Source organism: Aulonocara sp. 'chitande type north' Nkhata Bay, linkage group LG18, assembly GCF_057382095.1.
Source record: "Aulonocara sp. 'chitande type north' Nkhata Bay isolate Kocher_YH1m ecotype deep benthic linkage group LG18, A_spYH_male_GT1.1, whole genome shotgun sequence".
Classification (NCBI taxonomy): Eukaryota; Metazoa; Chordata; class Actinopteri; order Cichliformes; family Cichlidae; genus Aulonocara; species Aulonocara sp. 'chitande type north' Nkhata Bay.
This window is the reverse complement of record NC_141361.1, coordinates 15,528,612-15,551,596: the sequence shown is the minus strand read 5'-3', so window position 1 is coordinate 15,551,596 and position 22,985 is coordinate 15,528,612. Positions and strand designations below refer to the sequence as shown.

The 22,985-nt window shown below is 38.8% G+C and overlaps 1 protein-coding gene across 1 annotated transcript in view; it reads left to right on the top strand.

Annotated features, from left to right (window-relative positions):
• The window catches only part of ghrhra (growth hormone releasing hormone receptor a), a 49,256-nt gene that overhangs the window by 18,893 nt on the left and 7,378 nt on the right, over positions 1-22,985 (top strand). The window contains exons 3-10 of the mRNA XM_086272854.1: positions 6,284-6,391; positions 9,727-9,827; positions 10,223-10,320; positions 10,606-10,738; positions 12,267-12,420; positions 18,625-18,685; positions 18,813-18,882; positions 19,852-19,946. Of these exons, the coding sequence (XP_086128980.1) occupies positions 6,284-6,391; positions 9,727-9,827; positions 10,223-10,320; positions 10,606-10,738; positions 12,267-12,420; positions 18,625-18,685; positions 18,813-18,882; positions 19,852-19,946 (820 nt within the window). The remainder of the gene's footprint in view (positions 1-6,283; positions 6,392-9,726; positions 9,828-10,222; positions 10,321-10,605; positions 10,739-12,266; positions 12,421-18,624; positions 18,686-18,812; positions 18,883-19,851; positions 19,947-22,985) is intronic.

The window sequence follows — 22,985 nt, the reverse complement described above, 5'->3', positions numbered from 1 at the left end:
AAACCGGGAACTGAAATGCCCTGGGAAGCCGTGATCGGGATCGTGGGAAGATGCAACAGAAAGGGGAAACAATTACTTGGGTGCAGGAGAACGGAGAGTCAAAACTAAAGAAGAATTAGAATGCTGCGGCTTATAATCAGAGTCAGACCGTGGGGCTCGGAGGGGAGAGTGTCCGTGGGAAAATCCTAGCAGGGAAAGACGGAGACCGAGGGAGTTCTCTTGCACGCAGAACAGGCAGGAGGGCGTAATATTAACACAGGTAACAAAATGCCTGAAAAACTCAGAGCTTAGGAGACCCAAGTTATTACCAAGAGTGACTAACGGACTGGGGTGGATCAGCCGTCCACGCTGGGTGAAATAGCCCTGCTGCCTGGGATGGAATACAGGTGTGATGCTGATGGTCCAACCCGAGGGCGTGGCCACTGAGGCAACACGAACACTCCCCAGATACTGCTCCCACGGACCATGACATAAACTACTAGACTAGAGTCTTATTTTACCTTTTTAAATGACCTGATTTTGGATCATCTTTTTGTTTTTAAATGGGTCCCGCCCATGGACACTAACAAAAACAAACAGGCACAAAACAAACCCTGATGGAGTCATCCAGGGAGAACTGAGAGACTCTGGGAACAAACTAAGAATAAACTAATCAGCAGTTTGTAAACTGGTGCTAGGGCAGATTTTAATAATAAACACATCTTTAAAATTGTCAGTTTTCATCAGGTTCTCACATTAATTGCAATTACCACAACAACAACTTCCAATTTTCTGGTTTGGAGCAGAAAGAGGCCCCCAGACTAGTTTGTCCTTGATTGTTGCCGTGCGTCTGAAGCGGATTCCTGGGAGTTCAGTAAAAATCTCTCATAAAGTATTATTACTCTCAGCAGTTTCCCTTTTTTTCTTTCTAATCTTTTTGATGCTGTAGCATGCGGCAAAGTAAGGTCTATGAGCTTGCTCTTGCTTTTCTGTCTCTGTAAGAGACAGAAAACCAAAACACCTCTCTTCCTAACCCTAATAATCTAATGTTGTTATCTACTGACCTTCTAGTGATTCAGAATTGGTCTAAAACATTCAGAATGTCCCAGGGACTTATTCTAATCATATCTTATGTGTGTGTAAGCATGTTTGCATTTAGCCCTCCGCACTCAAGGCATTTCTTACACTTTATCAGTCCGGACAGTCACGCCGAACGAAGCTTCTGACCTTCAAAAGGCCGAGTGCCAACTCGTTATAAGCACATTTGCAAGGTGTGTCTGTAAATTATTGAAACCCCTCTTTTTAACAAAAGACAAAAAATTAACAAATCTTCTAAACGCTATTCAGTTCGTTTCAATGAGTAATGATTAAACATGAAAGTGATAGTTTATGCTTTTTCACTGATTCTCTAAAAGGTCCGTCTTCTCGGACCGCTATTAGCTTAAGCTTTACCATTCCTAAATTATTAAAGACACAAATGAAGTTATAAAATGTTCAAATAATCATGGTTTGATGTTAAAGCTCAACCTTCCCCCCCTTTTTTGACACATTCCAATGTGTCAAATCAACGGAGCTAGAACATTCAAAAAAAAAAAAAGTTAGGCAGCTACAAAGTTTCCCAGACTCTTAAGGTGATCCGCGTGTAACGTTCTGACTCAGGTATTTAATATTTTAATAAATCTCGTTTAATTAACTGCCACTATTTAAACTAACCTTAAAGACATAATTTAAGAAAAGATCACAAAGAATAACATGATATCAGTGTTTTGTAAGCGCGTGCGGCCTTCTATGCTCGAAGCCTTTCCCCTCAATAGATCAGTCAGACATCGCGCTGGCTGTAACTATTCACCCTTATTAACTTGAGCACAACTCTACAATGAGCAACAAGTTGCAATATGTATAAAAATGATCATGGTTACACCTGCAATGAAAAATTATATCATTATCCTAACACCTGTAAATAAAAGATTCATCAGAGGTTATAACAATCACAGGAACACAGATGTTAGTATAAGGTCAAAAGCTTCAATAAATGATCATCGATGCAATGCTTGTTGCATGATTCTCATACCATAATAATGCTGACATTGAAAATAACAGTATAACACCCCCTTTTGTCCCGTTTCACTTGACACCTAAATGTTTATAAATGCCTCTTTAATTCTTGATTTTATTTCCCCCTTTTCTCCCCTTACTGACCACAGCAGGGGGATCTTAGTTTTGAATCAGCCATGAATCCAGCTCACCTGATTCATCAGTGAGCTCCACCATCACTGGCGTCTGACAGGGTGGCGCTGCATACTCTTCCTTTAATGTCACTATTTTCAACCTGTTAATGAGAGTGTTTAAACCTGAAGTCGACTACGTCCACAACAAGTCAATACAGCTGTAAATGTGGCCAATTATCAATCTATTACCAATCAATAACAACAGATAACTTCTATTTTATGCATGCTTTTAATCAACCACTCACCCAGAGGATCTCCAATCCCAGCAAGTTCCTTCTCCTCCTTTAATGAGTCTGTCCTCCTTCCATGCCCTGGTAACCAGTCCATCCAGAGCCATATGATCTCAAATATACATACGACAAGCCAAACCACACCTTGGTCACACCAACCCCCTTTCCACCCCCAAGATGTCCAATGCCATCCTAGTATGGACTGTCAAAAGTGGCTTTAACGCTGACTGTTCTGACAATCCATTTTATAACGTTCCTGGTCAGATTTGCCAATCTCTGCACCAGAGTTTTAAACGTTTCGCCATTTTCATTAGGTTTTATCTTTTATTTAGTTTCGACTCCAGATTTTCAATTTTTTGCCAGTTGTAATTAGTTTTTACCAATTCTTTGCTAGTTTAGTCTAGTTTTTATTTCCTGAAAATCCTTAGTTTCAATTTAGTTCTATTTATGTTTTGCAAAAGTTAAGTGTAACAAAATCTCAGTTCCATCATATCAGTCATGCTCTTCTGCTTATCCTTGGGTGTTGAGACTAATAACTATTAACTCTTGCCGCACCGAGTGTACCTAATTTTGGTTGAAGTCAATTGATAACCTTTTGAAGGCGATTGTTTCACACCTTTATTTAGATGTCCCAGTCCTGTTATCTCGGGATACATCACGCTGCCTTATCTGGGGTTAGCTATTTTCTTGGGATGCGAGTTAAGTGGGTGAGCTCTTCAACGAGGGGGAGCGTGCTCCCCCTGATGAGGTCTTCTAGGTAAGCTAGGTTAACCTTCTTGTGTGAGCTTTTCAAGTGCACTTTTAAGGTTTGTGGGATTTTTTTTTTGTTTTTTATAAATGTCCCTCAATTTGATCAATTTGCTTCTCTCGAGTTATAAAACTTTGTTATGAGCCAGTGTGAACACCTGAGATTTATATCTGTGCGAAATGCTGCTCATAGACTGGATTCTGGAGTCCTGATCAGAATGTCTCAGTCTCACATCCTAAAAGAGATTTTCTCAATGAGAAGGTAATGAAAACTGTCTGCATGTTACATGGGGTTTCGGATAGTCCTATTTCTGATGATTTAGGTTTGCAGGCATCCTTCGTTGTCCTCTGAAATCCATCCAAAAAGTTAATGGCCTGTAGGTAATAATCCAAGCTGAACTTCAGATTTTCATTCAGGGTTTTTCTGTGCTTGACAAATACAAACATATCATCGTTGTGTCTTCTGCACCGCACAGTTTTTTGTTTGGAAAATGTTAAGTTTCTGCCATTTTCCTAATAACAGATATGTATAGTAGATGGAAAACATGCATCCATAGCTGTCATCTTTTCCTGACTTAGTTTGTCCTGAAAAGGTATTATTTTGAAGAACCCACTCACAAGTGGACATAAGGTCAATCCGTCTGCGCCTCAAATGGTATCTTAAGGCCATCGGACCTACATCATGTGCTATATTACTTTTTATATATCTAGGTTATCATAAAGTGCAATTCTAGGAAAGAACATGAAACCCCAAACTGAACAAGCTCACTGAAATGAGTCACCAGATTTGAGAAAGTAGAGCAACTTGGAGATTTGGCAATAAAAAATTATATCTTAAGTGACTTACTGCTTATTTTCTCACATACAGCCTCTGGTATACTTTTCCCTTTTTCAGTCACCAGTTAAGAAAGTATTTATTACATAAAGGGTCACAAATACAATCAAATGAATGGCAGCACTAGGACAAAATTTGCCTCACCAACATCCTGCCGAGTGCAGAGCAGTAATCTCCATTTCAGATGCAGGGGGGCTGTGTTTATGTTTTACTCAGAAATCACTCTAGCCTCCGAAACTGTTTTATGTTCCTCGAATTTTATGGTGCCTGAGGATTTGATACTTTTTTCCTTTTTTTCAGAGAAGAGATTTCCTGCTTAAAATGTATTTGACATTTATTTTGATCTCACCTCAGCCTTTGGGGTAAATGAAGAAAAATATCTGCTTACATTGCCTTTTTAATTCATCACTGCTGTTGACATTTATCTGAGATTGGTGCAGTACACGCTCCGTTTATCAGCACAATTAAAATTGATCAGACAAGCTACTCCATCCAATCATCCACTTTCTCCTGTCAAATCTGTCAACTCAGTGAAAAATGAATTAGTCCGTTATACACCGGCGAGTAATCCGCGGTTTATATAGAATGTAGTTGATGGAAAAAAAAGTGAAAGCTTTTAATGTGGGCCAATCACAGCTACAAGACTGTGGACGGGACTTGTCAGCTGGTGTTATGCATCACTTTGGATTTATTAGGTCAGGATTAATATAAATACCCAATTTTAATTATACGAGAGTGAATACGTGACTTGGCAATCAGGTCACCTGAATGTACTGTGTTTGCACATGAAGGCCTGAGGTTTAAATGCGTCTGCTCCGTTCTTCATAAATAAAACAGCAGGATGTATGTCACGCTGCAGGGAACTCTTCATAACATTGCTGGAGTTCAGGGCTTTTTGAGATGTACTCAGTCTTTCATAAACATGCGAGATGCTGAGGCTGTTGACGGACGACTGAAAAGCATTAGATCTCATTTTTCCTTCGTGGTGCACATAAAGACACCAGATAATGTTGGTACTTTAACAGAGATAATACAAACACTGATGTAGCATATAGCGTAATATCTACATAGCTTATTGGAGCTCAGATTCTTTTTCCAAATGTAAATATATTATTTACATATCTAGTATTTCTACTGTATTTCTCAAAAAAATGTTTTTAAATGATTATTTCTTTTACTTATCTATTTTATATGTGGATTGTTCTGTTTGACATCTGTTGTTGACAGTAAAGCATACATTTCATTGTACAGGGAAACATGTTTCTCTGCTGTGCATATGACAATAACTTTGAAACATAATGATTGTGATTGATGGCGAGGGGATCATCACAGTAATTGCGAATCATCCTGAATGGCACAAAAATGTCTGAAACAAACTGTAATGTCAGTTTAATAGTTGTGGAGGTATTTGTGATCAAATGCGGCAATGGGGACTAAACACACAAACATACACACACTCACACACACACTATCAGAAAACACGAGAAGGTTTTCAGACTCAAAACAAAGTTTGCTTCCTGTTTCACAGTCTGAGCCCTGAAGACGAGAGAGAATGGAATAGTGATTCGTTGCTATTTTTCCAGATTGGTGTGACAGATTGGCAGAGCTAATCAGCTGAAGCTAATTAATTAAAAGTCCAGCATTGAAAATATACTCAAGTAACATTCAGAATAGTCGTGTTTTAATAGTTAAGTTATACAAATCTCAAGCCACATATCATTTAAGATTAGACTTAAAACTTTTCTTTTTTCATAAAACTTTATAAACTTGATAAAACTGCCCCTCCCTGAGGCTGGTTCTGCTGGTTTCTTCCTGTTAAAAGGGAGTTTTTCCTTCCCATTGACGCTTGTGCTTGTTCATAAGGGGCTGACTGATTGTTGGGATCTTCACCTTGCAAAATAAGCAAGGCTGCACCTATTTCCCATTTGTAAACATATGAGGGGTAGCTTAAGACTTTTGAACAGTACTGTACATTTTGTAAAAATTGCAATTGGGAAAGCCACTAAGTAAAGCTGTAAATGTTTGCATAAATTTAGTGAATTTAACCTGTTCTAATTACCTATGAAGTTTAAAATATAAGTACAAACTTTTAGGATGCGGTTTGTGGAAGTAGAGTTATTCTAACTAAAGCTTGACAAAAGAGATGTTCAGCTTTGCAGCTGGATTTTGCACTAAATCTTGAGCACCTGAATGTCTATACTGTCAGCATTGTGACAGTGTTATTAATAACTTTCTGCTGCTTCTCCCTCTGTCTCTGTTTGCAGGATGTAAAACAGAATGGGATGAGATCGGGTGCTGGCTGCGAGCTGAGGTTGGGCAGGTGGTCAATTTGTCCTGCTCTGAAGTCTTCCAGCATTTCTCCAGCAATCAAGGTTGGTTCCTGCACCAGCCTCAGTGAACACAGAAAAGCACAGATCCTCATAGCCAAATCATCTGATCACCAGCATTGTTAAAATAATATAATGTAAAAATCCGATTCTTGGATGCTGTGCTGTCGCACCAGTATTAGCTTTAGCTCTGCTGGATAATCAGCAGAGCTAAAGCAGGCTGGAGTCAATGCTGGAGAATCATAGCATGTATTCATGTATGTTTGTTGGCAAGAATACACACACACACACACACACACGCGCGCGCACACACACACACACACACACACACACACACACACACACACACACACACACACACACGCGCGCGCACACACACACACGCACGCACGCACGCACGCACGCACGCACGCACACACACACACACACACACATATAATATGCTCTAGGATGTTTTTGGCAGAAGTGGATTGAAATCTTGTCTGCAGGGTTCATTCATCACAATTTGACATCCTTTTCGGCTGCTGTCTCCTCAAAGAAAGTCCTTGTGACACCATGAGAAATAAATTCTTTCTTAATAATGAGCTTTTGCATTTAGCAATTTTTATATTTACACATACGTGTGTAAATAATGCACATATATCCACATTAAGATTTTTATTAGCTTTTTCTTTGGTTAAAACAATTACATGTTTTGCGACTATTAAACTGGTCCTTATAGGACAACAAGTAAACGTTTAAAATGACGCACACAGACAGCAATATTGGTCTGTTGTATTGTTACAGGACCATTAGAGGAGGGAAAGCCACATTAATTAACGAGTAATGCTCTTTCCTCCTTTACCTTGATGGAAATAACGGCTCATTATGATCTGAATTGCTGATCACCCAAACAAACAAGAGGCTTTGCTTTCAGCTGCACAGTTTGCAGCATTTGGACTCCAGTCGGTTTCTGTTTGCTCAGAGGAAATAACGAACAAAGAAAAAAATCCTCCTGTCATTTATTTTTATGCATCTTTGTTCTGCTAAACAGCAATTCTGCTATTACCTATGCGCTATCTCTGGCAAAGATATTTAAATACACAGTCCCACAAATACCAGATGAATTTCTCCTGTCACCCGCTGTATCCAAATGAACTTTAACCAAAAGCAGACGTCAGTGGACATAAAAGAATAAAAAGTTTTTTGACTCAAAGCACGATGGACCGAAATAGTCTCAGAGAAGAAATACTGGTGCAAGTGTACCGGACTGATGACTTAAAGCTTGTAGGTTAAAACAAGGCGTGTAAAGCAATTGTTGATGAAAATCTGGATCTTGCTGGTAGTGGTGTTGGTCACCCGCCACATCTCGGACCCATACAGGAGGACTGCTTTCACATTAGTGTTGAAGATGTGCTGAGATAAGGCTTTGGAGTTCCAGATGGGTCGCAGGGTGTTGAATGCAAGCCTTGCTTTGTTGATTTGTCTTCATCTGCGCCACCATCACTGTTGACTATGCTTCCTAGGTAGATGAAGCAGTCAGTTTCCACCAAGTGTTTTCCCTGTAGCTGCTGTGGATGTTCTTGTCGGTTGTTCAGCCGCAACACCTCTGTTTTTCTGACGTTGATCTTCAGGCCAGTCTTTTCTGCCTCCTCAGCGAGCCGGGTAAGCTTTTCATCAACAAGTGCTTTCGACACATCCTCAACATCAGATGGCCTGAGAAGATCTCGAACACAGACCTGTGTAAGAGAACCAGCCAGAACCCGGTCGGTCAAGACATCAAGAAGAGAAAATGGGGCTGGATAGGCCACACACTTCGAAAACCAATCGACAACGTCACAAAGCAAGCACTGGACTGGAACCCACAAGGAAAAAGGAAAGTGGGGAGACCCAAACAGATGTGGAGAAGATCTGTCGAGAGCGAAGTGAAGGCCGCCGGAATGACGTGGACCCAGCTGAAGAGAACGGCCCAGAACAGAGTCCGTTGGCGTGGTGTTGTTGTGGCCCTATGCTTCACCAGGAGTCTACAGGAAAATTGCTTTGATTGATTTGTAAAGCAATTATGATTCAATATTTAATTACAAAGGAATTAATCAGCTCATGGTTTCACAAGCATTTTGCAAATTTCTAAATATTCGTATTTTTTCCCCCTTTACACAGCTGCCGGGAAGCATATCATTTACTTAAAGTACGTCTCTTCGATATGTTTTTGTGAAAAAACTGCTGCAGTGTGAAAATAGGCTGCCCTGAGATTATGGATGAGGTTCTGCATATTGTTTAACTGTCCAGCCAGCAACTTCTGTTCCATCTCACAGTGTTGCTTTTGGTGTCATTAGTCAAAAATCACTGTAAACTGCTGCTTTGTGCTGAACAACAGATATATTGTCAGAAGAAAGCACAGTGGAGACTTTAGACAATAAAGGACCAGATATTTCCAAAAGAGGTTGGAAGAGACCAAAGTGAGCTTCAATAGACTGAGTAGAGGATTTGCTTCAAATATAATGGAGAAAAAGAAATTAAAAGATGATAATGGTGTAGCAGTTATTAGCCCTGAAGTTAAAAAGGAAAATATACCTGCAGAGTTTCAGTAGGTTTCAGTAGGTTTCATACAACACCTTTTTCTTCACTTTTCAAAAATCCTAAAAGTTAAACTCGACCAAAGGAGCCAGAGTGTAATTTCAACAGCATTTCACAACAAAAAGGGATGCGAATAACACATTTTAATTCAGGTAGATTTAAAATAGCTCGTATTGTCAGTCAGTTGTGTTGTAAAATGTATGAAAAGACTAAAAACCAAGACAGAAAAGGACACTTGGTGTAACAAAAAGGTTCACTGAGCTTCTAAACCCAGGCTTTCAAACAAACAGCCTGTAGGTCAGAACTAGCCCATCAGACTGTCCCACTGGAGGAATTTGAAAAGTGCCAAAATTATAGAGAAAGAGGGCATTTAGCAGTTTCACCCAAGCATCGTGTTGAAAGCTCATGGTCAGGAGACTGACTGAACATTGTTGAGATCTCAGGGTGTTCATCACCATGTTTTGCAAATGCATGGTGCATTACATGTGAACATTTTCAGCAGGTAGTTATATGTCTTTATAAGAAAGAAACAATTTGAAGGTGTTATTTACAGGTTCCCATGCAGTGGTTATGCGACCCATAAACTGAACTGAAATTGCCGCTTTCATTCTTGAGACAGAAAAAGTGGCTCCAAGTGGTTTGCACATTCCCCTTGCAAACAAAAAGACCTCCGGTTTATTCCTGGAAGGAAACACCAATCCTTTTGGGGTTGTGTCAGGAAGGGCACAAAAAATAATAAAAGAACAACATTCATATATTTGTGCGATTGAAACACTTGAAATTAACTGTCTCCTTGCGTTCTCTCTTTGGATTCCCCACATTAGGGTATGTTTACAGGAACTGTACTGCTGACGGTTGGTCGGAAATGTATCCACCCTATGAGGAGGCCTGCGCGTTCAGCGATGACAGCGAGCCTGAGTCCGAGGTATACGGACATGTGGTTGTAATCATGCCAGTCAATGAAGGATGAACATATTGTTTCTGCTTCCTCTATCGCTGTTTCCTTTTTATGTCAGACCTATTTGTAGTTAGCTGTGAGGACCTTTGTTCCAGGAATAAATGTAAACAACTCAAGGGAAATTACAGGTCCTGAAATTGTTTATATATTTAAATAACCACACAGTTAAAAGTACATCTTTTTCAGTGTTTCAGCATAATTACTGCTTTTTCTATCTAAAGCTTAAACAAATTATTATTCATTCATGAATCTTATAAAGAAAGAACCCTTGAAGTTGCAGCAATCTGAGTCAGACTCACAGCTTCAGACTTTTATTTTGATATTTTTCTAAACTAACGGTTTCTCTGTTTTCCTGTCTCCAGACGAGTTACCTTTATACCTTCAGACAGGTTTACACCGTAGGCTACGCCACGTCACTCATCTCCCTCATTACAGCCATCGTGGTGTTCGCAGCCTTCAGGTTAGACCAGAGCGGCACACACCACCATCTGCACCCACAAAAGGCCAATAAAAGGGGAAATTTCTATGATGCAGACACATTCAGGATTTGTGTGGTTAGGACAGCATCTTATAATTTTAGGAAAATATGCATATATTCAGATGATAAAGCCTCAAAGAGCCTTTGTAGTACAGAGGATTATGAATCATCTTACACATGCAAATTCATGAAGTTGTTTACCTTCTTCTTCCGCCTTATGAAATATTAATTTACATGCAGTGTATGCTTTACGCTATTGTTACGCAGGAAGTTCCGCTGCACCAGAAACTACATCCACATCAACCTGTTCGCCTCCTTCATCCTGAGAGCCAGTGCCGTCTTCATTAAAGACACCGTGCTGTTTGCTGATGAGACCCTGGACCACTGCTCCATGTCCACGGTGAGGGCTCTAATTGATGTTTGCATCAAAATAGATTCCCACATGCTGTGTGATTGAGTTAACAGTGGAAACAGAGAACGAGGAGGGGAAGACACGTGGCAAAACGATGAGAGGGAAATACTCTCATTAGACTGATGAAATCTTTTAGCAACAATTTAAGATTTTTTTTTTATATTGGAAAAATGAGAAAATATAGGTTTAAATCTACAGTAGATAGATAGATAGATAGATAGATAGATAGATAGATAGATAGATGAAGGTATAACCGTAGGAATGATTTCCTGAAGTGGTCTTTATGTTAGTGGGGTCTGAGGGAGAACGAACTCTGTTGGCTCTGTAGTGTGAAATGGAGTGGGTGTGTCCATGATGGACAATAGTTTGTCAATGCCCTCCTGTCCTTCTGTGACTCAAACGCCTCCAGATTCTGGCCACTGATGAATTTGTTGTTCCTGCTGGCATCTCTGGCACAGATGCCACCCCTCCAAGCAGACAGCAGCACTTGCTGCTAAAAATTGGTCTTGCCGTTTTGCCTCAAACACTGGAGGAACTGAGGTTCCTCAAAAAATAGAATCCAATCTGTCATTCATGTGAACACCCTATTACCTGTAGCCGTCCACTGCTTCAGTCACCCATCATGCTAATTGGCTTAGTCACCGGAAATCAACCACTATCTCTTTTGAGTGGCTGAATTTCAGAAGGAGGTGGTTTTCCGCCAAAGTACTACACATAGCTCTTCATCACCTCCCACTCCAGCCCTGTCCCTAATACACCCAACCACTGCAGTGTCATTAGACGACTTCTGCAGGTGGCATGATTCATTCATGTGCTGGAAGTCAGAAGGTTATAGAGTGAACAGGAATACAGACACTTCCGTCCTGTATATATTTTGTATCAGGATCTCCTTATATAGAATGTACTGAATATGCTTTTTTTGCACATGTGTGTGTTGGATTTGGAGAAAAGGTTTGTTTCTTTTTTCATGAATTGATTTTAAAAAACAGCCTTTGTGTTTGTTCCTTATTACATGTTTTGGTCTTGGTGTCCATGCTTTTTATTGCTTTTTTGTCATCTTTGGTTTTTATTCTCTTGTGTATCTTTGTGGGTTTTTTTTTGTTTATCTTTGTTCACTTATTGTTTGGTGCTGGTTTTACACTTTTGTGTGTTTTTGTGGTTATGTACTGCACATCTTCCTGTTGGTTTATATCTCTAGATTTTGCTAATTTTGTGTTCCTTTTTTTTATTGTTTTATAAATTTTAATTTCTTTTGCAAGTCTTCTCAAATTGTGATTTTGTGACTATTTAGGTAGTTTATTTTTGTCTTTTTTTTAATTGGTTTGAGTTCCTTGGTGCTTATTTTGTATTTCTTTGTACTTGATTGACTTCAGTTGAAGTTATAGCAAAAGTAGAAGAAGAATCAAATATTTTTTTGTCACTACCTTCCCTTTTATTACACAAAAAGATGTATTATTATGTTAAATGATGACACATCCAGTTTTTCTAACTTTGTTTTGTTGTTTCCTCTCTATAGAAAGCGTGCAAGTCAGCCGTGGCTTTCTTCCAGTTCAGCATCCTGGCCAATTACTTCTGGCTGCTGGTGGAGGGCATGTATCTGCAGACACTGCTGGCTCTGACCTTCGTCTCACAGAGGAAATACTTCTGGTGGTATATCCTGATTGGATGGGGTGAGTAAGAGTGACTGAATTGTCTTTACAAAAACAATCACACACTGTAGCTCCAACACAAACACTAAAAAACACAGAATAAAATGTGACCCACAAACAGATTAATATTCAAAAGGGTTATCTAAAATCATTTGTTAATCATGATCAGCTCTAGCAATAAAGCAAATATTGGTGAAATAGAGACAGGGCCATAGAACACAGAGGCTCAGTTGAAAGGGGAGGTGCTATAAATATGGTAGAAAAACTTCTTTTTTGTTACAAATAAGCTCAGTTGTGGATGCAAAGACAAACAATTTGCTTTTCTGAAAATATGCTTAGAAAGTCAAAAATTTTTTGCCTTGTTTTGCGGTTTTGACTACTGAACAGGGTGTTTATTATCCTAAACAGTCAATTAACACCTTTTGTCCTTTGTCTGTATATGTTTATAAGTCCCATGACTTGATGTTTTTGCTCACATTGGAATATTGTCAATTTGCACCGACATGTCAAATGGGCAAATTAAAATACAGGCTTCCTTTGTTTCTGTGTACAAAAGCACAGCCTCTATAATTGTGTTACACAAATTAATACAGATTATTTTTTAATTACACAAAAGTGTAATTCTCCTAGAATTAAATGGGATTTCATTGTGTTTTAAGGGGTACAAACTAAAGTTTTTACAGGAAAGAAATTTTTTTTAGTAGTGTGTGACTTTGGGTAATTTAAAAGAAATCCAAATAAAATTTTCCACAGCTTGCACTGTGCAAAATACATTGAAATTCAATTGAATAATATGGGAAAACACCCTTTGTTAACACCCGTATGATGTTAACTTGTTAAATGGATTGCAGCATTTAAAAACAAATGTTTTATATAGGCAGGGAGGGACTGGTTAAAAAAGGCACTTCACAAACTTTATCTATTTAGTGGTACTCTTTAAAAAACTAAAACTGTTAAATAAGCAGTATTCAAGAAGGATAGTGAAAGAGGAAAATGTAATACATACATTTTAAAAATGTAAAAATGTAAAATTGTGGTCATAGCCTACAACAGTGATTGGTTTTCTCACTACATCCCGGATGTGTCTCTGTGTGAGAAAAACACTATAAATGATTGATTTGAATGAGCAATATTTTCCAACTTGAAGAGACTGTATCCTTACAAACAGGATGCCTGTGAACTTAAAAAATGGAAATACTTGATAAATAATTGAATCGCTGTTTCCAGGTAAAAGTAGCATTGAAGCCTCGAGTCACACAAAAGGTCCCTACATGTTTTTTCTAGAGCTACACTAGCTGATCATCATGTAGCCTGACAAATACACAACAGCAACAGCTCATCTAACCGTTAAAATATCACATGTCAGAGACCATTAAAAGATGTAAAAGTGATTAAAATAATCATTAAAAGATATTCTTTTGGTAAGCGGAGAAAACACAGCAGTTAGCATGTTAGCTGCTATTAAATATTCAACTGGTGCTAGCGAGCCACTTTGACCTCCACACACAGTACTGCTCATATTATACAGTAACTAACTAGCTTACACAACTACACGTTAAAAAAATAGCCAGTAAAACATCAAGAACTTATCATTAGCTGTATATTTTTGGTTTCTCCATTTCAAAGAAGCTCTCAATGGTTTTCTGAAGTCCAGAGAAGTGTGATCCAGTGCAAATCATCATCATCATCATAATCGTCGTCATCTCTCCAGGCAGCCAGCCCATTGTTAATTCTGCTTATGGCAAGTTCTTCACTTGAGGTCTCACTCCTCATTGTTTCTGTCACCATCATCGGCCACATCTGCTAAAGGTCCTGCAGCAAACATGTCAGACGTTTACAGGCTTGCCAGCAAATGCCTGAAGGACCTGTCAAAGATTCACTCATATTAACTCCTTAATGAAGAAAAAGTAAAAAATAAAAATTGACTGTTATTTAAGCAAAAATGTGTTAAGCTCCACTGAAAGTTTAATAAATACATGATTTTTTTTTATTCTAAAACATCAGAGTAATGTAGGTAAAGGAATAATTTTCAAGAACAAACAAATGTTTCCATCGTGGCTTTTGCTGATTTAAAGTCAAGGCGTCTTGTTGCTTTTCTGTCTCTCGTAAATGATGCTGCTGGAGAATAAGTGCCATCAGTTGCACATTGTGATGTGCTCAATTTAATATATTCAGCTGCAGAATAGGAGATAACAGGGGAACAGTATGAAAACCCCTTTCAGTGCCTTAAATGGATTAACCCTTTAAAGCCAAAACTATTCCCAGAAAATTATAAATTTTGAAGTGAGAGAGTTTATTGGACCTTTTGACAATTATTTTACAATTTATTTAGAATTGTCAGGGGAAATTTTTAAACTAATGATAGAAGCCTCAAACGCTTACAAAAACTCATGTATCTAATATAAAGCACTAGGTGTTAAGGGGTTAAAGTCAGTATTATCACACATTATCTTCATATCTGGGTTGGAAATCTATTTTTACACAAGAACTGAGCCTCCAAAATCCTGGTAGCAGTTTATTTAGGCAGCAGCACAGCCCTAAAGATGAGTGTAGCGCTTGTTTTCCTCGGCCCCCCTTTTTATTTTCTCTCCCATCTTTTTTTTTTTTTCTTAGCTTTCTATGGATGTTTTGAGAGGTTTCCATGTTTTCTCATCCCTTGTTCCTAAGCCAAGTGTTTTCCATTGTCTTACCATTCCCATCCCACTGTCTTTTTGTTTTGTTTGTTTCATGCTGCTGTATATTTTCCTATTCAAGCCTGTAATCTCATACTCCACCGCTCCTGTCAGTCTCATATGGTTCCTGTTACCAAAATATAGCAGCTTAGTCCAGCCACACAGAGCTAAGCAGAAACTTTTGTTAAGTGCAGCAGTGAAGGTGAGAAACAGCAACACACTTACCTGAAACTTTTAGGCAATGTCCAGCTGGCAAAACAAAACCTTTCATGCCACGTGGGCTTTTTAAATCCTCCGCTGAATGCCAGTGCAATGCTGCATTCACACACGGTGGCAGGGATATTTCTGATAAGGTGATGAATGGAATTTATGGTAAGATATAAATGGATCTGACCCTGAGGGCTACAAGCACGCCGCTACAGTTTAATAAAAGAAGAGGTAGGTCATCAGCATTCAGGCAGACATTATTATGATTTCACGTCAGGTCTTGTGAGCTGTCTCAGTTGTAGGTTGTTGTTAAAGGTGCTCCACATGCAAACAGTGAGTCACGCTGAGCAGGATGCTGTAGCTGGCAACTGCTGCTCAGCTGCTTTGACAGGAAGTTAAGAGAGGAAAGTGAAATCCTCCACCGCTGTCAATCCCTGCCGGAGATCAGTTGATTCTACACCTTGTCTGGGAACTTGCACTTGAACCGTGATAATTTTTCCAGCTCCAATTCACAGCAGCACTGCTTTATAAGCCTGAACTGCTAATTTTAAAAATGGAATAGCACTGAATTCATGGGCATGAGACAATATTAAAAGTTATTATTAATAAAATAGCATAAGTTACACCAGGTAGTTTATCTCTGATTAACAACCCCCTTAACCTTTTGGAGAAGATCTCTTAATTGTGAGATTAGTCATAATTACAATTGTGAATGCTTCTTGGGGCTGTGCTTCAAAGCAGGTACAACATACTCAGGATATCTTTCCCCTCTCTCTTCTCTGACATCAGCAATCAGCCTAATCAGTCACACAAAGGTGGTTATAATTTCAATAAGTTAGTCCACAGCTTCCCAATCTAGCTGCAAGGGTGGTTCCCTGGAAGAGGCGGAAATGGAGGGATCTGACCAGTCAATAATGTGAAAGGTTTACAGAGAGCAGAGTGACTGATTCTTAACAAGGAAAATCAAACTATGATATTAGAAAAAACTGTTTAGGCACATAATACAGTCTGAAAGCAATGGAGTGCAACCAGTTCAGCTCCTGAGCCGTGTGAGTGGAGGAGCACTGTACAGTAGTGCAGTATCAAACATGCTGTGTGCACTTTAAGCTCTCTTGAGCCAGCTGGCAAAAATGCAGACTGTGTAAGCCTTATTAATATCACCCGTTTATCATTAAGGAATACATTTATTAAATGTATGTGGATGTGTGTACCGCAGTGATGAATTTGTTGAGAAGTTTTGTTTACAAGGATTTATTTCCAACGGTAACCAGCGACGCAAGACTGAAGTGCAAACATGCACACATACAGCACCACGTCACATCACAGTGTTTTTGTTTTGTCCTTCTGAACTGTATGACTCAACTTGAATCACCTCATCGCTCACTCTACACATGACATGAAAGCGTTGCTGTCCCCTCCTCTGTCAGAGAGAAATGGGGTGAGACATCAGGCCCAAGGTCTCCTGCTTTTTTTACTGCCTTTTCTGAAGCTTAGTTTTTGTTTTTTTTCCTCCACGTTGAGAAAAAACATGGACAAATAGCTAATCGTGCATCTTTCACCACTGATTCAGGTTTAAGATGAGGCAGTATCAGAGTCCAGTGCTGATACTGGACTCTGTTGTGAATCCTGCCTGTGTTCAGAGGGTTATAGGGAAAAGTACCCATAACAATGAGAATACATGGCTTTAAGGCCAGCTCAAGACAGAGCTTGTTTCAGTCAGAAGTATTACACAAGTTCGTCTGTGTTTGGAAAAATGACTCTGTCCTCTTTATAGATCAGACTTCTTCTGAAACATTCATGGTGTGATTTGAAGCAGTGTGTGAAGGAGGAAGCAAAATTTGTTCCGTGTTGTGGCATAGAAGCAGAGCCTGTGTCATGCTTAGTTTATGCTACCCCGATTGTTTCGATTTATGGAGGGATTTGTCCACGGAGAGGGGTTTTCAAACTATGTAAATATGCTCCCAACAGTCGTCCAAAATCCATGCTGCATGGTGCTTGACATGGATGAGTGTGTTCGTTGCTGATCGGTTTATGAGTAGGCGGGGACAGGGAAGGTAGCAAAAAGGTAGAAGTTCAAAAAAATTCCACAAATTTCCCCAAATCATCTTCGTGTGCTAGAAGTTTACTATTCTCTGCACCTGATGGACCCACAACAACCTAATCTGATCACAGGCTGCCCACACTGCCATTGGTGAACCATAATTTCCCCATAAAGATGAGCGGAGCTCATCAGAGAACCCAGTGGCTAGCCTATTAGCTCAATCATTTAGCTTGTGTGCACCAAACATTAGTTACGAATGTAAATGATTCCAAAGATCTCAAGAGCTAAATCGTTGTCAGATGATCATCAGTGGTTCCAAGATTGCATTTTGTCAAATGAAATCCCAGTTTTGTTGTAAGAAACCCTGACGACTTGTCACAGCAAGTGTTAAACTCCCCCCAGAAAAAAGAAAGTAATGAGCACTATTGCTCATATTTTGACTCGTAAGGTAGTTCAAATAATTCTGACACTGATCTGTATCCATACCTGAACGTGCCAGTTGATTTAGCAAACACAAAGACTTTAGATCATTTTACTATCATGTTCTGGGAATGTTTACACAGTCTTCTGCATAGTCGATTAATCTATAGGCAGTGATTTCACCTGTCTAATGTTGAACATGACCCACAAGTTACCATGGCGATATAACCTGGTAAGAAAAAGAAAAAACAGAACCGCTATTACTGAAAACCCAGGATTTCCTTATTCGCCTTATTTTCACCCAAGAATTAATGCACAGCAGTTTCAGCTGTTGATAAAAGGATGATTACTTAATAAATTCGACTGTTCCCCCAAATTATCATATTTTATACCTGGACAACAGATGTTGGGTTGGTGATAGATTGCTTGTGATATTCCCTATACAAAGGTACAACAATAACAGCCATAATAATGCTTAAAAAAATATGAAACTACACAGATGAATATGTTAAGATATGTAAATATTTTTGTCCTGAATGTTTTTACACAAAGCACCTGAGGTGTGTTTACGTGTGTGCACACGAGTGGTGCTCAGACTGTAACCACGGTGGCTCTGATGCGTCTTATCAGCTTCTTTCTGGCTTTACTATCCTGCTCTCTCGTGTCTCCTGCTTTTATTCTCTGTGTACTCCTTTTTTTTTGGGCATGAAACAGATGCAGGTAGCATGGAAATTTTTTTACACAGAGTCAACTTAATATTTTCTATGCTTGTCAACAAAGAAATATGCAGCAAACAGATGCGTTTGGTCTGGAGCAATGTTCGGATTGATTTTACTTGACAGGTAAACAGAGCATGCATAATTAATTCCTGCCCTTACGTTTTAGGGCTCCCATCTACAGTTCTCATACTGTGGGTTTTGACCAGATTCTTCTATGATGACAGAGGGTATGTTTTTACTGTTGTTACTTTCATATTTCTGCATTTTATTTAAAGCAGCTTGCCAGTCCATGTGAACTATTATATCTATTTTTGTAGGTTTAGTATTGCACTGACATTGCATTTGGCTTTACAGTTGCTGGGATGATACAGACAATGTTGGCATCTGGTGGATTATTAAGGGACCAATAACAGCCTCACTGCTGGTGAGTATAGGAGTTAAACACCAAGTACCTGATAAACTTGCCTGTCTGGATTTTTGTTTTGTGGTGGCAGATTTACAATTAAAGTTTTACAATGAAATTTTACACTAAAGTGGGATTCTTCAGGCAGAGGAAGTGCAAGTTTGTGGCCCTTGGGGCAGTGATCATGAAATATTAAATAATATACCAGCGATGTTTTAAAATTTTAGGAGCTTGTTAAGAAACATGTATTGGTGGTTTTGTCTTTTAAATCCTTTGATGTCAGATTTTCTTTTGTCAAAGCTAAAGGTTAATAAATATTTGCCAACATACTGAGAGACAGAAGTTTTCTTGCAAATCACATTTGTTCCTGGCACAAGTTTAACTAGTTAATTAAGATAACTTTACTTCAGTGAGTTGGTAGAAATGAACATCTCTGGCAGCCATGGTAATATTTCAGTTAACCGAGGTTGTTTACTCACCTGTACTTTTTCTGGACTCGGTCCACTTCCAGACAAACTCCAGAGTGGTTAGTTTATAGTGAGGATCTGATCCAACTTCGAGCCGACCCAATTTCCTGGTGTACGCTGCAAGATTGAGCTAAAAGCCTCCCTGAATTCTTTACGTTTTGCATTATGAGATGCAACAGAGTTCTGTATACATTCAGAGTACATTTTTTTCCTGAAATATTACTGTGATAAATATGATAAACACATTGATTTTCCACGTAATCAACTAGTCCAGAACATAGTATCTTTTTCCTGTATTTACTTTTCTTGCCTCAGACACATTTGGCCCATCAGCGGAGTGAATGTTCTCGTTTGCAGTGACACATTGTGGTTCACTTTGTCTCGAGTTCAATAGTAATCACCTTTATCCTGTGATGATACAGGATTTTTAAATTTTTCATTCCCCTGTGATAACACTGAATGTCTTTTAACTAGTGTGTATCTGATTTTGCCATTTAGGCCACTGTGCATGTTTCTCTTCCAGATCAACATAGTCATCTTCGTCAACGTCATCCGGATTCTGGTTGAAAAGCTTAAATCTTCTGCCATGACAGGGAACAATGACACTGGACACTTTATGTGAGTCACGAGGAGAGATTATTACCGTGGGACAATGTGGGGCACAGTGTACAATGTTGTGCTAGTGCAAAATTTTGTTATAGCTGGTTTTTAAAAATATCATGCAACAGATCCAGATTTAGCTGAACTGTTTACATGTGGCTGTCTGCACTTGTGTATTCCCTCTTTTGATCAAAATTAATAGAAGAACAGTCCGTCGTTCTTGTGATACAAAAAACAGAGAAAAAACTGCATCAACAAGTTTCTCGACTACTGCCTGTTAACTGAAGGACAGCAATATTCTGAAAAGTCAGTATGCATTTGCGTCCTGCAGGCCACCCTCCTAATCTCAATAAGGTGCATAAAATTCACAAGACAAAACATTAAACAAAATAGTTCAAATCACATTAATACAAATGAAAACTTTTCCAGAGAAAAAGATACACTCAAAAACACCTGTTCTGTTTGTTCATCATGGCAACAACAGCTTACAAGCCCACACAGGACATGCACCCTAGCACCCTGAAAGCACCTGGTTGAAAAGCAGGAAATTTTCATCTGACTCTGAAAAAATGACTGGTGCTAGTTTACTGCAACAGTCTAATGAACTTTGTGATTGGGTTTGCTGCACAGTGTAGTAAATGCTAGTTATTTCAGCCATTTTTATCTTTCCATTCATTTTCTTTGGTTCAGAGTTTAAATGCTATACCTCCTGACTGTAGCTAGGTAACTAGATAGAGTTTGTCACCTACTAATCAGAAGGTTGGTGGTTTGATCCCTGGCTGCTCCAGTCTGCATGCTAAATATCCTTGGGCAAGATATTAACCCCAAGTTCCTCTGCAGTGGGCCCATCGGAGTGTGGATGTGTGCGAATGTTAGATAAAAAACACTTAAACACAGAAAAAAGTAAATGGGTGAATGAAGCAAGTTGTATAAAGAACTTCGAGTGCTCAGGCAGAGTAGAAAAGTGCTATATAAGAACCAATTATATGATTACGATTGATTGCCCCCAATGAGACGGCCTCTTCTTCTTTCTCTTATTGGATAAGAGCCAGGCTTTGAAAAGTGTAACAGGAAGATGTAAGGAAGATGTAAGGATGTAAGGAACCAATCAAAATGCTGAACATATGCCCCTCGCAAAGTGGGACATATGATCACTCTAGTCACAAGTTATTGATGTGACATATAATAGCTTTGATTTGATAAAAAGCGTGCTGCTCTTTAATAGAAGCTGTAAAATAGTAAATTAATATGAAAACCAAAAACCTTTAGGGCAGCAGTAAGGTAAGAGGAGTCTGTGAGGATGGACTGCTCAGGAAGGCTGTTTTATCTAGTGAAAATGAGATTTGATAATACGTCTCAGCAGGAAACCTTACAGCTGATGAACAGATTTCTGATTGTGAGGAAGAAAAGAAGTAGCTTGCACCAATCAGCTAATACAGCACTCTAAAGAGCTCTGAACTTACCCCAGTGTGTGCATGTGTGATGTCAGGAAATGATGAAGAACAAATAACCTATCAGATAAATTAGTTTCGATATCCATACATCTTACATAGGGTGCTGAACTTAATCTTAGTGCTATTTTGATAAACCATCATTTTAATAATCTGTAAGTTTAAAATTTAAACACTGTACAAGAATAAAATTTGATTTCTTACAGATTACATTTGTACTTATAAGGAATGTCTTGTATGACTGAAAAATAAGATCAAAGCCACACTTCCCCTCTCTGATGCAATCTCTTTCAAGTTTTTTTTTTTTTTTTTGGATTGGATATGCTCTGTGAGTTTGCAACTTTCACCGTCTTTCTTTGAAGCCTGGATGTGAGCCAGCACATCACAAGTATAGGTTTGAATAAATCAAACCAAATTCACACAAATATTTAGAAACAACTGTAAATTTTGTGTATTACATTTTTACAGACATATATTGTGCCCAGAAGACTAATCCTTTTTCACTTTTCACCAACGTTTAATCTTGTTCTCTCATGTGGATGAAAGTCGTATAACTTACTGAAATGTCTCAACTATTGGAAGGGTTGAAATCTGGTTTTATCCAATTTATCCAATCGCTCAGAAACTCAATACATGTAGGGATCTAGATTTGGCCAAGACAACCTGCTGAATTTCAAATCAAGCAGAATGAGGAAGAAAGGGGATTTAGGTGACTTTGAATGTGGCATGGTTGTTGGTATCAGACAGGTTGATCTGACTGTTACCTAAACTGCTGATTTGCTGGGATTTTCCCACACAACTAACTCTAGGGTTTACAGAGTGTGGTCAGATAAAAAGAAAAGTTCCAGTGAGCATCAGTTCTCTGGCTGAAAATAACTTGAAGAAGAAGCAGACTTGCCCGGTCTGATTCTGAATTTTTGTTGCGACAGATGGTACGGTCAGAATTTTGCAGAAAAATAAATGATAAAAACAAGACTGGCTTATGACATAATAACTTTTATAAGTCAGGTGAGGTAGCAGCCTCACCTCACCATAGTGGCCATGCAAGATGATCTACGCCCTTGGTAAGTTTTAAGGAAAAAAAAAAATGGTTTTGGTAAAAATAGATCCATCGGCAATGTGAAATCCCAGAAATAAAAATTTCTCACAATATCATATTTTTTTCCGCCCCGATTTGCAATGATACATCCCAAGAACTCCATGACTTGCTCACTTGCTATTAGCAGAACTGTACCATCATGGTACCATAATGAAGATCAACGTTACAAGTGTCTAACACCAACAAGTGGATACATGAGATAATTTTGGGCTTTACTTATGGGAACCTATAGCTCAGGTGTGAGTTAAAAACATCATATGCAGAGAAAAGTGGTTCAGCATTAATAAAGCTGAGCTTTAAATCATTTTCTTGCACTAAACTCTTTATAATTCAGTTGGATAAATAGTAATTTATTTTAACATGTAAACCTTTTGCTGGGTGTTAAGTGGAAACTGCTAACTGAGGCAGTAGTATGTAAGAAGAAAAGGTGAGGGGGAGCTGTTTAAATCCCTTGTCAAAAGTTTGAACGGCTTCTTACACTTTAATATAATATATGCATACATGAAT